This window comes from Strix uralensis, chromosome 16 (genome assembly GCF_047716275.1).
Source record: "Strix uralensis isolate ZFMK-TIS-50842 chromosome 16, bStrUra1, whole genome shotgun sequence".
Classification (NCBI taxonomy): domain Eukaryota; kingdom Metazoa; phylum Chordata; class Aves; order Strigiformes; family Strigidae; genus Strix; species Strix uralensis.
This window is the reverse complement of record NC_133987.1, coordinates 20174814-20192026: the sequence shown is the minus strand read 5'-3', so window position 1 is coordinate 20192026 and position 17213 is coordinate 20174814. Positions and strand designations below refer to the sequence as shown.

General features: G+C 53.3%; 1 protein-coding gene across 9 annotated transcripts in view; it reads right to left on the bottom strand.

The window, feature by feature from the left end:
- Positions 1–246: 246 nt before the first annotated feature.
- PRKCB (protein kinase C beta) overlaps positions 247–17213 on the bottom strand; it is a 131208-nt gene continuing 114241 nt past the window's right edge. For 2 of the 9 annotated variants that reach the window (XM_074885905.1, XM_074885911.1), the window contains one exon: positions 7319–8681. In XM_074885905.1, coding sequence (XP_074742006.1) covers positions 8460–8681 — 222 coding nt within the window. In that variant the 3' untranslated portion in view covers positions 7319–8459. The other 7 variants (XR_012631134.1, XR_012631133.1, XR_012631135.1 and 4 more) reach the window with 7 other exon arrangements.

Below are 17213 nucleotides of genomic sequence, written 5' to 3'. Positions count from 1 at the left end.
AGTCCAGGACCCGCACCCAGGCAGGCTCCATTTGCTAATACTCTCTAGCTGTACAGATACGCAGCTTTTTTACAGAAAAAGCTGCAACATCTCAGCGTTTGCTGCTTCATCGGGGCTCAGCGGAGCCCCTCCGGTGGCCAACAGCCAGAACCAGATTGCTGGGGATCCCATGGCATGGACAGCCCGCTGGCTCTCCCCCTGCGCCCCGCTGGAGTCTCACGGGCAAAGGAAGTCAAGCTCTCAGGGTTTCTTTAAAATTATATATTTTATTTTTTCATACATGCAGCAAATAGAATAAAGAGTATATGCCCATCTAAAAGGAGGTCTTTATGAGAATCTTTTGACAACACAGAGCAGGTAGTCTAGGATGTAGAAAAGTCATCAAATACTTGCAGGTGAAATCAAATTCACAAACACAAACTGTTCAACGATAAACATTTTCTTTTTTTTTTTTTTTCCCCTCCTTGTTTTCATTGCCACTTTGAACGTGATCAGAAATAAACAGCTTGGATGACACTTCCATGCATGGAGCAAGATGCCTGTTGCTTCTTTTGCCGTTGCAGGCTCAGTGGCTCACCCGCTTCTGCAAGAGCAGAGAAGCTGCAGCACTTGTTAGTACGAGTTACTCCACCCTGGGGCTGCACGCGCTGCCTGCTGCCAGCTGGATCCTTGCACTCTCTGCTGAAACCACCCCAGTTCTTCACCTGGACTAGAGCTCCTGGGATTCAGAGTCGTCAGAGCGCGTCTACTGCCCAGAGCGCTCGCTCAGCCTCCCACCTTTGAGACTACCTACGGGTCGGCCACGGCGCAAACTTGCATTTATTAAATGGATTCAACGGACCAGTAACTCCTTTGGTGGTGGCTCTTCCACCAAGAGAAGGTTGCTCAGATGCCCAGTGGGGGACACGAGAGCAGCAGCAGCCGGTCCCCCGGCCTCGTGCCGATGCCATCGCGCAGCGACAGCTCCCCAGCACCCGCTGGCTGGGGGGCAGCTATGTCTGGGCAGCCCAGGCTCAGACTGGCCCCAAACCACTGCAGAATGGCCACATCGGGACCGGCTGGATCCCAGACAGCCACGTGCAATGCAGGACTGCAGAGTCAGAGCGGGTCAGGGTTTCCGACCCCCCCTCGCCTGCCCATGGCCTCACGGCACTCAGCAGAGCCCCGGGCCCAAGCAGGCGGCCCTGGCTCTGCTGCCAACCTCGGGCAGGTCCCTGCCCAGGCTCTCCTCCGCTCTCCCATGTTCCCCATGTGCCACACAAGCTCTCCAGCAGCACTCCCCCGCTGCCGCCGGCACCCGGCAGCCTCCCCCCGCGCCCCAGCTCAAGCCGGGCTGTGCTTTAGGCCGGGAACAGGGACAAAGAGCCACAGTCCTCTCGCCTTTTCTTTGGCAAAACAGCCAAGTGAAAGAGTGGGACATGCCCCAGGAGCATCAGCATTTGCAGCCCGAACATCCCTGCAGACTGGAATGGGAATCTGCTCCCGCACCAAGGTATCCTGGAGTATCTCCAGATGCTGGGAAAGAAATCCTCAGCCAGCAGGTAAATGCAAGCGGTTACTTCCTCGCCTCAGGAGCCTCAGCCCTCCTGCCTCTGGTCTTTCTCACAAGAGCACACGGTCTCCTTCACAAAGCCCTGGCTGAGTGCAGGAGCCGGGCAGGTTCTGCCGCTCGGAGCAGCCATCGACCAGCAGCAAAGGGGCCAACACAGCCCCTGGGGCGGGTGTGGGGGTGTCTAATCCATCCTGTCCCACAGGGAACCCCCCTGAGGAGCCTGAACCCCACCTACCTGCAGCACCCAGCCCAGGAGAAAGAGCCAGGACTTGCCAACCTTCACAGGTGGAGTGACACTATGTCCTGGCTCCTCGGTCCCTCTGCCCTCACTGGGGAGGTGCAGGGCGCTGGGTCCCCGCCCCATCACCGCTGGACCCCGCTGCCAGTCCCAGCACAGCCAGGCTGCTCAGTGTGGGACACCAGACTTGCAGTCACCCCACCCCCAAAGCACACAGGTGAGGGGTCGGGGTGCACCCTGCAAGCCCCAGGGGCTTTTTCTCTGCTCTGTAGCTGCAGGCTGAGACGCCTCCACTGTCCCTCTGAGCATCCTTCTCCTGCCTCACCGCTGCTGGTCCCCACACCGCACCGTGGGTGCCTGCAGCGCACTCAGGGATCGCTTTACTGGGCTTTACCGGTGCACCGGAGCGCCCGGGCACTGGCTAATGGGGCTCTCCTGAAGCCTCTCAGCTCTGAGCATCTTCCCAAAGCCCTGCTTTACCCGTCCAACAGTGAAGATTAAATCATCAAATTACAGCAAACAGCGAGTCAAGCGCTGTCGCTCTGCCCTTCCTTGGAAGAGTTTGTATGAATCTCAACGTCCGTGCAGGGCCAGGCAAATCCCATTTTACATTTTTCCACAACAGGTTATCTGAAAATACAGAGTTTGGCAAGTAGCAGAACGGACAATGTTGGAAACACTCAAGGTAGGAGTCCTGCAGACAGGACCCAGCCTTTGCTAAGCTCTCCCTGGAGCACAGACCCCAGCCGGGCGGATCCCGAAGCTGCCTGGCAGCACGGCCGTGTGCTGGCCCGGCTCCCCGGCGGTTCAGCAGTGCCTGCTCCATGCAGAAGTGTCACCCCAACACTACACAGAAATCCCAAACAGAAAAGACGTAACTCCCCCCGCAGCAGCCCCTGGGTGTAACCCCGGGGTGCCCCTCAGCACCTTACAGCAGCATCCTGGACAGACCCCGGGAGCGGCTTCAGAGCTGAAGATACAGAAATTAAAAACATTCACCACTGAAGGAATACTAATTCTGCAGCAACAGGTTTGAGAGTTACAGTAACGTACATGCTCTGAGCATCAGCTGTGGTCTGCAGAGGATGGCGAGACGTCTTCTGAAACGTGTGCTGGAGTTACGAGAACCCTCACCAGAAACGAGCCCACGCGCGCGGCTGCCCTGGGCTTCGGCTGATGCAGAGCGTCTCATAAACCCTCTCGTCAATCTGGCACAATTTGCAGTTTTTCTGGGTTTTGTTTTATTTCCTCCAGCCCAGGTCAGTGCCCAGACCATGGACTCACACCCCCAGCACGCCCAGGGCACCGCCTGCAATTTAATAATGGGGTGAGGACACCCGGCCGGCGGGACATCAGCTGTAGCTTCTAGCAGCCTTTTTCCTCAATGAATCATTAAAAGAAGAAAATCATTTCAAAAGGTAGAGTTTGATCTTTATAAAAGGTCTATAAACCAGAATTTCCTTTATAGGATTCCTTGTGATTCATAAAATTCCACCCCCATTTTCCCCCATAGGCATGGAGTAATGTGTATTTACATTAGAACTGGTAGTGGTTCAGGAAATATACATATGGGGTTTATTTTTTTGCAAACCAACTGAACTGGTGTGTAATAAGAGAGGGAAACCAGCCAGTGACTCAAAGGATGCTCACGCTCGGGGCTCATCCTGCTCGAACCCAACAGCGAGCGAGAGTCGCCATCCAGCCGCTGACGGGCAGCTCCTGCCTGCCCCTGCCCGCCCCTGCCTGCCCCTGCCCGCCCCTGCTTGCCCCTACCTGCCTGCACGGCCCTGCTGCTGCCCCTCCGCCTTACAAACAGCTGCTGGAATTGTCTCTCCTGATTCAGAATTTTTTCAATGACGTGGAAAGTCCTGGATTACTGAATAAAACCCCCAGGAATTTTGGCTGAAATCAGGTAAATCAAGATGCCTCTAAAATTCATGGGTTGTGAGCCTTTAAGATAATAGCAGAGGGTGTAAAGTAGAAAAGTTACCTTTATAAATAGCCCTCAGTACAGCCCTTTCGTAGCGGGCATATTTTCAGTTGGTAAATTGTAAACCGAGAATATAAATGTGTTTTGTTTTGGTAGAATATTAATATCCTTTACAGAGCTGTTAAATTTTGACAGTGTCTGTGAAAAAACAGGAGAAAGATTTATGAGAGTGCTGACAGAGTGTATCAAAACTGCAAACTGTTCCAGATGTTAAAAAAAAAATCCCACCTTTCACTTAGAAAAAGATTTGCTCTGATTTACAAGAACTGGCATGGAATTCGTTTGGAGTCTTAATGCCTGAGTGTAGGAAAGGCCGTATGGCGAGGCGCGGGCTTGCGGGAGGCGAGGGAGGAAGACGGCTTCGGTGAGCCAGGCTGACGGTATATACAATGCATTTAAAAATATATGTCTATAAGCAGACTTTTCCACACTGATCAAATGTATCCATGTCTTGAACAAAAGGCTCCTCTAAGACAAGCTCACAGTCATCGCAAGCTTCAGCACAACGGTTTAAGATATCAACCATGCTTAGCATTCAACAGAAACGGTTTGTGAGTAGCTAGGGTCACTGGAATCTCAGCATCCGATTTCAAAAATTACAAAGACTGTAGCAATTTGGTATATTTCTGTTCAAAAACTCTATTAGTCACCACCAACTATAGTTCCTAGAAGTATTACTGACTGTTAACTCGAACCCCAAACATCTCCAGCTAGGGAAACCAAGCTAGCGAGTGGCACAGACATAGAAAGGCCTCCTAAAACAAGCGGTCGGCGTGTTTCGCATGAGGGTATGTATGTCTGCACTGCTAATCCCGGAAGACTAGTGTCGGTATGTACAAGGCGATCTGGAGTTTCGGACTGCGAGGAGAGGGCGGGCGGCGGCTGCGCCGCGACTACACGTTAATGACAAACTCGGGGTTAGTGTAGGAGAATCCAGCAAACTCGTTCTGGTCCAAGTTCATGATGAAGAGTTTGTCCGTGGGCGTGAGCTCCACCGGCTGCCGGGTGAACTCTTTGTCGAAGTTGGAAGTGTCACGTTTGTCCTTCTGTTAAACGGAAAGCACAGAGTTAAATGCAGTGGAGCGGGGGGGAGCGCGAGCGAGCGAGCAAGCGAGCGGTGGCAGCACCCAAGGGCGCACGGCTGGGAGAGCCGGGGTGTCCCCCGGGAGCTGGGCTGTCCCCGGGCTCCGCGCCCGGTGCTCGAGACCTCCACACCGGTTTCTAAAGCCGCCGCCGATGAGGAACACGCACCCCGACAGGCAGCGGCAGCCCCTGTGCAACAGAAGCAACCCCACACCGCGGGCAAGAACAGAAAAACACCAGTTTAACGCCTTAAAACACACAACCAGAGAGTGAAGGGACACGATGAGAGCACGGGGTGTCGGGGAGGGCTGCGGCGCTCCCGTCCCTCCTCTCCTGGCCGCTGTAAGAGAGAGCAACAGAGCAGTTTCTCAGCATGCCAAACCACCACTGCAAACAGAGTCGCGATACAGAGGAGGAAGGAGCCTGGAGGAAGCAACATGCCTCAAAACGGAAGTCAACATTCAATACCATTTCAAAATTTGCACCAAATAATCAGCTGTAAGAGCGCCTTTTGCTTTAAGCTTGATTTTTAAAAAAATTATGCTATGATATGGTATTGACCAATGCAGTGTTAATTGATCTGAGGATTTGATTTGCTCCAGGGTTGTATATAGAAAATATACAGAAGTTCAAAACCTCAAAGAATGAAAACTCCACATGCGCAACCTTTTGTCATATTCATTTCATCAGAAGAACGACTTTGCAGCTACGTCCAACCCAAAAAAGAAAAAACCAAAGTCAGTCGTGACTAGTGCTGGTAAGCTGCTCCTGGCAGGGCAGAGCCCGGCGCCCGGGAGCGCTGGGGCTGGGTTTATAGAGGCTGTGCAGCAGAGGATGCCCGCTGACGGCACGTTCTGGCTGCGGGAGGTTGCGGTGCTTTGGCCGAGTGAGAAACCAGAACTGAAGAGACAATATAAGCACCCAGGACCCTTCATCAGCAGGGGAACTGCGGAGGGACGCCCCGCTCCCGCCTCAATAGTCTTCCTGCAGAAGCTTAACCAGGACGGGAGCGCGGTCACTCGCTGTCTTCCCCGAGTCCCCACGCGGGGCTGGGGTGCTGCCGGGGTGATGGTGGGAGAGGGCCACGTCGCCAGGCCTCACCCCAGAGCACTGCGCTTCCCACCGCTCCTCCACCTTCCCTGGCAGGCGCAGCCACCCCCAGGCCAGGACTCGATGTGACCTTCCCCTCTCGTGACACAGGCAAGATCCTGTCACAAATTTAGTGTCTCACAGAAACCTACAAAATGGTCTTTCCCCACCCCCTTCCACATTCTGCCTTTGAACCGAGGCCCCCGCAGCACCAGGAGCTCGCCTGCGCTCTGCTACGATGGGAGATTCCCAACTCTGGCTGATTTTGCCAGCTCATGGCAGAGAGCTCCGAGGGGTAACTGCAGGGGGGGCCCTGCCACGCTCACCCCCGGCTGCTCTGCCGCCGGACACATGTGTGCCACGGGAGGGACCACGTGGGATCGATCAGTGCCTGTCCTGCTCCCTCCCGCCCCAGCCATCCTTCCCACAGCTCTGCACCGATGAAGCACCCGGCAGGTGAGACCTCGTCCCCTCACTGCTGCAGCTGCTGCCGTCCAGGGATGCTGGGGCAGAGCCGGTGGCCAGAATACGGCCGAGAGCCAGGTCAGATCCTCCCTGTCACCCTCTGGCCAGGCCAGGAGCGTCACACCAAAACTGCAGCTGGATCGAGCCTCTGGAGACAAGTCCTGAGGCCAGCGGTGGCCCAGGGCCTCCACGGCCGCTCCGAGACCGCCCTTGTCACAGAAGTCATCCTGTTGGGACAGCTTCGGCCTCGCAGCGGGGAGAGCAGAGAGAGAAGAGAGCCAAGGGTGGCTGAGAGGAGACGAGGTGGGAAGAAAAATGGGGCTGGAGCTCAAGGAACAAAGAGAGAAAAGCCAGGAGAGGAGCCAGGCCACGGCTGTGCGAGGCTCTGAACACACAGCGATGCTCAGGGTGCCGGCGTCCGCGGGTCCTGGCCTGACCCCAAGCAGGAGCCAGGTCTCTGCCTTCGCTTTTGGCCAAGTGACCCCCGAGAGCTGGGACAGACCCCGCAGGGCTACTCTTCCCCACCCAGAGACGGAAGAAGAGGCAGATCTGGGGACACAGAGCAGGAGTGGGGAAGGGCAGACGGGGTGAAGGAGCCAAGTTCTGGCGCAGCGTTCTGCCAGGCAAAGGGTGAAGCGGTTGAAATGCAAGTGTAAGCCCACCTTGGTGGAAGGCAGCGTCCTCCCGGGACGAGAGGGGCTGGTGTGGAGCAGAGGCGCTGCCTGGCGCTGCCAAGAGGCTGTCTCGAAGCGGCTGCATGGGGGGTCTCTCTCTTGCAGCCCCAGCACGTGCAGGAGGATGGAGCTGACGGTGGCACCAGGCTCCTGCCCCGCTCCCGCGGGGATGCTGAGCCGACCCGATCGTTCCTGAAGGCCACATCCACCCGAGCCAAGGTGTGCCAAGAAAACACCGTCCTACTGAGCCAGGAGCTTCTCCCCTGCAGGAATGCTGTGGGATGCTGCAAAGGGGAATGAAACATCCCCATCTGCCGCTGGTGCAAAGTGCCACCGTGGTCGCCAGCCCTTCGGAGTGGCCTCTGCTGCCGGCACCGGAGAGGGCGAGCGCTCAGCCTGGCAGCACTCGGGTGAGCAAAAATTCCCGCTGCTTTTTGGCAGCAGAAAGCTCTGGCACAGGCTGCAATGGACCGGGGAGGGGGCTCAGGGCAGCCCACCTCCCCCTGCATGGGGGGCAGCTCCCCCCCGACCCCTCCAGGGGCTCTGCAGGGAAGCACAGCACCAGGAAGGCCCAGCTGTGAGCGCAGCAAAGCGGGGTTTGCTGATTTCTTACCTTGAATTTTTTCTGAAATTGGTGGCAATTTGGCCTCTGTCAAAGATGATGAATAGCCTGGGAGCAGGTAGGGAACGGCTACGTGGATCTGGTAAACAGAGAGAGGGGGAGGCAGGGGAAATTCAAGGCTGAAAATGCTTTCAGCAAAGGGCTAATGGACTCTGGGAGGTGATGAGGAGTGCAGGAGGGGACAGGAATCCCCCCCCAGAACCGCTGCCACCTCTGAGCCCCTTCCCCGCGCCAGGGCTGCACAGGTGGAGGACGCTGGGGAGCAGCTCCTGCCAGTGCTGCTGTTCGGTGCCTTCCAGAGCCACCCCGCCGGGTTCAGAACCGCAGCAATTCAGCAGAAATGGATTTCCAAAGACAGAAGGGAAATTCTGCATGCACTCGGAAGGGAGGTTAACAGGAACCTGTAATCCCTCTTTAGCTGAAACTGCCAATTGCTTTTAACAGCTGCTCCTCTGAGAGCGCACAGGCAGGGCGGTGAGTCACCGACACACGGCGCTGCCTCGCCGAGAGCCTCTGCAGTCCCCAGAAAGCCGAAGCGCATACCGCAGTTGTCTCTGTTCAAGGCATTCAGAGATCCCCAAGTGGCAGAGCTCCGCTCGCCTCGGCAGCGCCGTCCTCACACCTCGAATCATCCTTCCTCCAAGGGACGTCGGAGAGAAACTCCTCTCCCTGTCCGCGTCCGAGTGGCACGAGCGAGCGGGGTCACCAGCTGCGCAGCCGAGCTGGCGCAGAGGACACGCAGGCGTTTACTCTCTGCTTGGAAGATGCTCCCAGGATGTGGCACCTCGGTTTGGGGACAAATGCTGCAGAGGACGAACAGGCCGTGGCTCCGCCGGCGGTGCAGGAGGCTGCGCTGGGATGTGGGTCGCTGCCTGCGCTGCTGCCTGCGCCGCTGCCTGCGCTGGTCTCTCTGGGGACCCGCTGTGGCCCTGAGCTGGCATCCCCAAGCGGCATCTCTGCACCCAGAACTGTAGAAACTCATTATTGCCAAACACATGCAGGTTTCTTTGACATTATTTCTCACTTTTTATTTTATAATCAGTATGGGAAAAAAAAATAATGGCACATTACAACTTAAAGCAGATTGATACAGTGACAGCCCACGAACATCTGCAGAATAGTATAAAAGGAAGCTGCATGATTGTTATTGTTTCAAGAGAAATTCATCCTTCCTGAAACTTCTTCTCTGATACCAGAAACAAACCTTAGGCCATTTAAATATCCAGCGGCATTTTTTAAAATTAGGACTATTCGTCGAAACAAATTTCTTTACAAGCTTCAGATCAGAATTCACAATACTGTTGAAAGTTAAATAGCATCCCGTTTGTGTTAATACCATTTTTTGACACATTTAAAGCGCAGGTAATAACTCAATCAGTTGCTTTGGCATTTGAAAGAAAAAGTTTTGCTATGAGAACCGATGTTGTGTGGTATTTACTAGGGTGACCATGGGTTCAAAAGCATCTGCAACAGCTCTTTCAAATTTCCCGTTTACAACTGGATATGCTTCTTTTCATTTAAAAAACGGTGCTTAGAAACTGCTCAATCAGGAGAAATCTTTGCGAACAGCAGACCCGGCTGCCCCAACACCTTATGGCTGCTGCTGGAGCCCCGGTGCAGGGAACGGCCCAAAGCCGCGCATGGACGAGCCTACGGTGGCCAGGGGGGCTGCGGCGGCCTTTGGGCAGCAGGACAGAGCTACCAAAGAAGCCAGAATTGGCATTTCAGCTCTTCGGAGCAACCGCTCGGCTTTGGGAGGAGCTGAGAGGCTTGGCCGGCAGCACCCATGCTGCGGGTGCGTGTTCACACCGGGGAAAGGTTTCGTTAAAAACACTTACTTGTCACTGAGGCTAAGAAGGCTAAATATTAAATTTTCATGATTATATTAAAAGACTAGAAAAAGGGATGAGCAGGAATCAAAACACATGCTGAAGAGATTTCTCCTAATTGCCACGGCTTACACCTCTCCGTTAGCCAATGAACCGTTTTCATTTTCTACAAATTGAATGTCACAAAAGCACACTGCAGTGCCCGCCGCATATCACCCACCCTTCAGGCACGCCTCAGATCATGTGAAGACACTTCTGGCTTTGAAATATGGTCACTCTAGTAGTAGTACTAAAGAAAAACCATGAATGCAAGTTTTGCAATGGAATATGTCACCACAACAGCAGTTGGGACTGGATGATAGAGATGCAGGAATGAGATCTACACAGCTACTTAGCTCTTGGCTTCAGGTTTAAAAAACTCAGAGTTAAGAAAGGAAAATCCTTCGAATTCTGACTGGTCAATGTTCCTGATGACTTCCTGGTCAGGAGGTGTTAAGACGGGTGGATGGCGAGTGAAAAACCGGTCGAAGTTTTCAGCATTGCGTCCACACTATGAGAGGGGAAGAAAAGAACGTATGGTGGGTGGAGAAAGAAGCGTGGGGGACGCGGCTGCAGCCACCCGCCCAGCCTCGCCGCGCGCCGCCGCTTATCTCGGAGCAGCAATGGCAGAAAAGAAAAAAAAGGTGCAAAATAGGCATGAGCTTTGTTAGTCGCAAGGCGATGGTATCTCATGGCACAGCCAGAGACAGGCAAAACCCTCCAGCCACGCCATGGCAAGTAATTGCAGGAGAGCAATGAGATGGGAGCACAATTACTTGCTGCTGTTCCCTGCCTACGCGCTGCACTGGACCTGCGCTTGGGCTGCGCCACGCACAGGGCAGCAGCGTCTTCTGACAGACCCTGCAGCTTCACCCGCTCGGTCATCCCTCCCTTCCCGGGAGAGGGAAGTTTTTGTCATGCCTGGAGGGCTCAGAGGCTTCTCCTTGCCCCTGCTCAAGGAGAGAGCTCCTCACCTTCGGCAGAGCTGCTGGCCCAACACTTAACGCAGGCACTTGTGCCTGGGAATGTCCAGGGCTGCTCTGTCCCTTCCCAACGTGCCCATCGGACCCAGACGGTCCGTGGCGGTGGCAGCCGATGCTCTCTGGCATCCCCAGAGTTCTCCATGGCAACTGGGCAAGGCTGGCTGTCCCCAAAACCCTGCTCACAGCGGTGTTTTCCGCTCTTGCCCCCGAAGGCAGCTAAAGCCAAGCCCTGCCTCAGGCAGGGCAGGAGTCCAAGAGCACCGGCGAGGTCTCTGTAGCCAGCAAAGCCAGACAAGAGAGGAAACCAAAAGCTCTGGAGTCCGGGCGACCACCACCCTGGCTGGCCCGTCAGGAAAACACGGTGCTTGGAAAGCACCTGAGAGCGCCGGAGCCCCCACGCAGCATCCACGGCTCGGGGCTGCCGTGGAGCAGAGGCCCGGGCTGTGCTGCAGGCTCTGCAGCCACAGCAGGGTTGGGAGCAGGGAGACGTGCCAAATGCCTTATTTAATCTTCTGAGCAATCAAAACAAGGGTCCTGTAGCTTCCCGTGCTGCAAGAGATGATTTAATGTAATAATAGCAATAGCGAGGAACAGGTGGATGCCGGGTCACTGCAGCAGCTACAAATTGGGCTCAATTACTGCCTATCACACGCGTGTCACATCCCCACGAGCTGACTCTGCTCGAGGGCTGGCGAACCCTCCCTGCTGTCGGTCTCCTGGGCCTCTTTTCTGTGAAGAGATGCAGAAGCCAGCACCTCTCGGTCCCTCAGTCCTCCCCTTCCATTTCCCCATCCATACGCTTCAAGTGCTGGGACAATTTCTCCTGGCATTTAACTTTCATTTGCTAAGGAAACAGATTTACATTTGTAATAAACGTCAGACTAAATATAATAAAATGTTAAAGACAAATCCATGTAAACTTCAACATTTCCCAGTTCCTTCCTCTGCCAGAGAGGAGGTTTCAGGGAGGACAACGTGAACATCCATCAGCCTCCAATGGCATGTTCCTTTGGCAGCTCTTATATGTTCTTATAGCGCCAAGTGAGACACTTATTATCCCCAAGTCTCTAACAAAAGTTCAGTGGGTAACATTTGAGTTGATTTAACTCTAGTTACTGCTGTGCTGACGCCTCTGAGCCCATCCTTCCACCCCGCTGTACCTCTCATATTTCGTAAGGCCACGTCTCAACCTACAGCACATTTCTAGTCTGGATTTGTCAAGCTGCTGCTCCCAAGCACATCTCCTGTCTGTCACCAGGAGCTCAGCACTAGGTTTCTAACTCAGCACTCAAACTTACTCGGAGGCAGTTTCCCCCCCTGCATCTTTTCTCGGCTGCTGTGGCCACACACGCCACAGCATCAGCCCTGCTGAACACAGCTCCTGCCTGTGGCTCCAGGGCCGAGCCCACAGCTGAGCCCAGGCAAGAGCAGATGCTGCTCTCGCTGCGGAAGGTTACAATACAGTTGCTCTTTTTTAAGTATTTTGATGCAAAAATGAGTTGGTGCCGCCCAGGGGAGGAGTTAGGCAAAAAAAAAAATCCAAAGACAAACAAAATCCCCCCCAAACCAAACATGCAAACCGAGTGCGAAGCAGTTCCCCAGGAGGGCACCGAAGAGGAGGAGGGCTCCCCAAAATGAGCCTGAGAAGCCTTTTGATGCAGCCTATGAAGAGCATCGTGTGGTGGGAGAGAACCTGCCCCAGCTGCCCTGGGCCGTGGCCCCAGCACGACGCTGGAACAACTTTGTGGAAGTCCCCGACTTCAAGCACAGGGACCCAAATGGAAAATGACCTCTGCAAAGAAAGGGTGAGGGTCCCTGCACCACAAAACACAGAGCCCAGGTCAAATTAACAACAGAAGCCCAGCAAGGAGATGATGAGGAGCCCCGCGCAGCAAGCAGACTGGCAGGCACACAGCTCGGGGGGTACCTCTGTAAGAAGCCTGATGTCTCGTACCTTGCCAATCCCTGACCGCTGCACGGGCCCCATCCCGAGGCCATTCTCCACATTTTTTCTTCTCTCCGAGCACCTTATTCCCGAGAGCAGCAGGCGGGTGCAAACTAACGGGGGGGTGCCCATCTCCTGGGCCGGGGGAGCCTCTGCAGCACATGAAGAAGCGGTCGAACAGGGACGTTCTGGTCACCTTCCCCTCTCGGCTACTCCGGCTGCACCAGCACTCCCCGGCTGCAGCTCCCATCTGATCCCAGCCTGCTGTCCCTGCTGGGCCGGGGCGATTGGGGAGCAGCCCCCCAGTCCTGCTCAGGGCTGGGCTGGGGCAGCCGAGCCCCCAGACCCTCCCCTGGGGGGTGCTTAGACCAGGCACCATATCACCGGAGGGCTCGAAGGCTGGCAGATCCCCCCTCGCCAGCGCAGTGGGACAGCAGCAACGCTCACGGGCATCCAGAAATGAACAGTGAGGGTGTCTCTGGAGGAGCCAGCAACTCCCACCGTAAGGAATTTGACCAGGACCCATCACAGCTCCGGTTTGTTCGGGAAGAGCCGGTCGCTGCTCCAGACCACGCAATCAAGTACAGCTTTAGTCTTGCAAAAGTGTGTTTTAGATGTTTGACAAGTCAGCAACAGTCAAACGCCTTCCCAAAAGCCATCCCAGTAATGTCAAAACAGAAAATAAATTCCCAAAATTGAAGTTGCCAGCTCCACGAAGCCTGGGAGCTAAAGCCATGAAACAAAGAGATGGGCTTTTCGGGGCCACGTTGTCACTAGTCGTCCCCTTGAGCACCGAGATAAAACAAACTATGAGCAAGATCACCGGGAAAGCTGCAGTGCTTAAGGTTATCAGTGCAGTAACACGGAACACAGCAGGGTTTACCTGCTAATAAGCTGCTCACCTGCAGATTTTATCAACTCCCAATATGCAGCGAAAGCCTTACAGTGCTTTGAACACATAGCTGTCACTGCCTATTAGCTTCAGGAGATCTTGGTGGAGACATGCAAGGCGCTCCATCTGAAATGTCTGACAGCACCAGCCTCCTTTTTGCCATAAAGAAATGTGCTGTCTCTTAAAAAAAAAAAAAAAAAAATCAAACAAGAGCCACCCCGAAGATTTAAAACTAATCCTTGTGAAATGATTCATTATTGAGATAGAAAACACAAATATATTTTTAATATGTATATTGGCAAAGAATAATTCTCATCATAATGCAGTAAGGCAAGAATATGTGATGGAAAATTTAAAAAGTTGCCATAGCATTTCATATGAGGCATAGTATGAAAAATCTGTAGTATTTCATGCCCAGATTCGTGGAGTTTGCAGACTTTCTGTTCAGATGCATAAGAACTTGTCCTGGTCAGCACATCAATCCACACACCCTCCTCTGCGGGAACTTCCACAGGGATAAAATATATACTTTAAGGCTGGAAATCGTGTTTGGGTTTACAGGGGCCCCATCCAAGCCCAAACGCAGGGTCCAAAGGCTGCGACCACGTGTCTGTGCTGCCCGGGACGCCCCGTCCCGAGCCGCCCCTGCCACGCCACCGCCGGCCGCCGGCTCCGGGCACGGGGCAGGTTTTATTCCCGGGGCCGAGGCCCAGCGCTGCTGGAGTTTCAGACACAAGGTCCGGCCCATGCGCGTGATGTGAGAGAGCAAGAAGGATCCAGGCTGCTCCGGGCGGCAAACGGGCGCGATCTGCAGGAGCATCGTCTTTAAAGCTCCCGAAATTCGGTTCTTCGTTAAAGGACGGGAGACATGCTGTAAAAATTTTTACATTTATCTAAAGCCACGTTGTGAAAAATCTGCCTCATTTTAGTACTGTATTAATGTACAGGCATCACTCCATCCTGAATGGAGAAAGGGGGAGGGTGGGAATTTATCTTACATAAATCCCCAATGTGTCCTGTCTAATATTTATAGCCAACACAGAATGACTTTTTTTTTGAGCTGCAGAAATAAAACTGTCAGCTTAGAAGATAGCCTTTTTATTTTATCAGTTTCTAGCTTGATTTCAAATAGAGAAAAAAGGCGTAATAAAATATTTTCCAATGATCCCTGAGATGCAATCAAAGATCATAAAAAACCAGGGATGGCTGTTCTCCTGCTGCGATGAAGCCCTCACTCTCAGCGCTGAGGAGAAGTGGTGGGCTGAACACACCCTTGATTTCCCAGTTTTTTGGCCCAAACCGGTGGTATAGCCACGATCCCACTGGCCTCACAGGCATCTCTTGGGCAAGTCTGACCTTTCTGGTGCTGCTCTGGGTTAGAAACCCGGCTCCTCGCCACCTGAGGGAGGATCAGGGCTCTCAGACACTTCTGGGAAGAGACGCCTCCTGTTTGGGGGAATTTGGCTCGCAGCAGGACCCTGGGGCCACACCAAGGGCCCCTTTGTGCTGGTCGGGAAACAGGGAACGAAGGTGCTTTTCCTTCATGAGCGTCTGGCTAAGGATGCCAGAGCCCAGCTCAGGATGCTCCAGCGCGTTCATCCTTGTTCCAGGCAAAGGCTGGGAGTGTTCCCTGTGAGGGTTTTCCGATGTAGGACCCTGGTTTTCATCTCTCTCCTATGAACAGAACCAAGTTTCTGCCCAATATACTGAAAATATTGGCTGAATAATCAGAAGGGAATCTCAGAGAAAGTCTTTACAGGACCCTGAGACTACCAGAGCAAATCTTGACTCGACTCTGAGAGGAGATGTTTAACCTTAACACATCCAGCCACCTCCCCACGGCACACTCCTGCCCGCTGTTGGCCCCCTCAATCCGTAAATCTCATCTAATTAGGAAATTACTTATGCAAACATCTGAACTCACCTTGTAAAGACTGAAACTAAGGCTACAAAAACGCACATGCAGGAGAACTGGAGCTTTTACACATCTAGGTCTATAAATGGCATTTTAACATTAATTAATTCAAAGCAGTTAGGGGAAAATTAATTTATGCAATTAGAAATTATTAGATTAAAAGCAATTTTTTTTTTTAAACCACTGTCCTGTTGTGAGTAATCCTGTGTGCTGCCATATGATTTCAATGCTTTCAAAATGAGCAGACTTTTCAAATCACTAGGCTTTATGTAAAGTAAAGGAGTAATTAGATACCAAAAACAATAATTATCTCAATGAAAGACAGAGAAAGCAGGCAAGTGTAAACACACTTCCCGTGGTAAATGCAGACCCACGAAAGGAATTGTTATGCACAAGCCAAACCACGGAGCAGCCAAGCACAGCCCCATGTCAAAACCGCCGAGTTTCTGCACACCAAAGACAACCCAGACCCTGATCTGTCTCGTTACCGTCTCTGTGATAAAGGTTAATCAAGCACAAAGCAGGAAGCAACACGTGAACTCCTGGGAAATTATTTTCAGCTCCGGTATGTAACACCCAAGCCAGGCAGAGGGCTGGAGTCTCCATTTTCCTGCTGGTGTAAAAGGATGCAGGTTTCTGGGATGTGATGTGGAGCCCGTCCTGGCCAGCGGCCACGGGGACGGCGCGGAGAAATTTTGAAGCTTTGGCTTGCAAACAATCCCTGTAACCTTATCTTTATAGAAGCTCATTTAAAAAGAAAAATTAAAGAAATAGACTTAAGCCAAGGTAAAGAGCCAGGCTAGCACAAATGCCCTGCAGGAAGGGCTGAAGGTCAGGAGCAGCACGCTGTCTCTTCCCTCGTGACCCACCCAAGCGCACGGCGAAGGTGCCCAAACCCGGATTGTCGTTTCCGTGCTGCTCTGATCCGCGCTCACAGCTGGCATGAAAGGAGCAGCATTTTCCAGCACAGATGCACTGCTGTTGAAATATCAGCTATCAGCAGGTACCTGAGTTGTCTTAATCCTCCCTAAATCCTAAATCAGCTGTGCCTACCTTTCTGTTAATCTTCCTGTCCTATCAAACGTGTATTTTCCCCTGCGCCAGCTGTTAGGTGAGACGCAACGGACGGCAGCTTACCATCCCCTTCCCAAGGTCCAGCATCAAAAGGATTTTTAAAGAAATAATATGTTTAAAGCAGAAAGAAATTTGCACATTTTAAAACATAAAAACAGTAAGAAAGCACTTTTAGCAGAAATCAATTGTTTTTAACTGTAAAGCACCACACAGTAAGGTTGTGCCGCAGCCCAAGGCAAACAGCGTCGCTGGGGACCTGCTCGGGAAGAAAGGGCAGACGCAGAGGAGGGAAGCGCAACAGCTTCATTAGCAAACGAACCCAGAGGTGGGCAACAGCAGGAGTTAGGGATTTCAGAGGAGTGGGCTCTCGCAGAATAAGGCCCCACGAAGCCCCGGTGCCTCCCGACGGGCTCCGGCTGCGGGGCAGTGTCCCCCCCACGGCTGGAGCTCACAGACCACCCGCCTCGTGTCTCGGCATCCTCTGCGCACAGGTGGGATCCCACCCTGAGCTGACAAATCCTGGCGTGTACAAACAGCCCCAGATGCTTCTGCACGATCATACTTTGATATCAGAGTTAATGCCTTCCCAGTATAGCCTTTCCTACGGCCTAATGGCCTGCAGATCCCTTTCCTTCCGAGGGAAAGGAAAGCAGGCAGCGATTCAGGTCTCTGCGAGCATCACCAGCTGCCTACCGGTACCCTGGACCTCCACATTCCTGAGCCAGACAAGGAGAACGGGACATTTTTCTCTTTGCTGATGCAGAGGGCAGCCCGAGGCCACGCTGCACAGAAGCAGCTCTCAGCCGTGGAAGTGAAAGGCTCT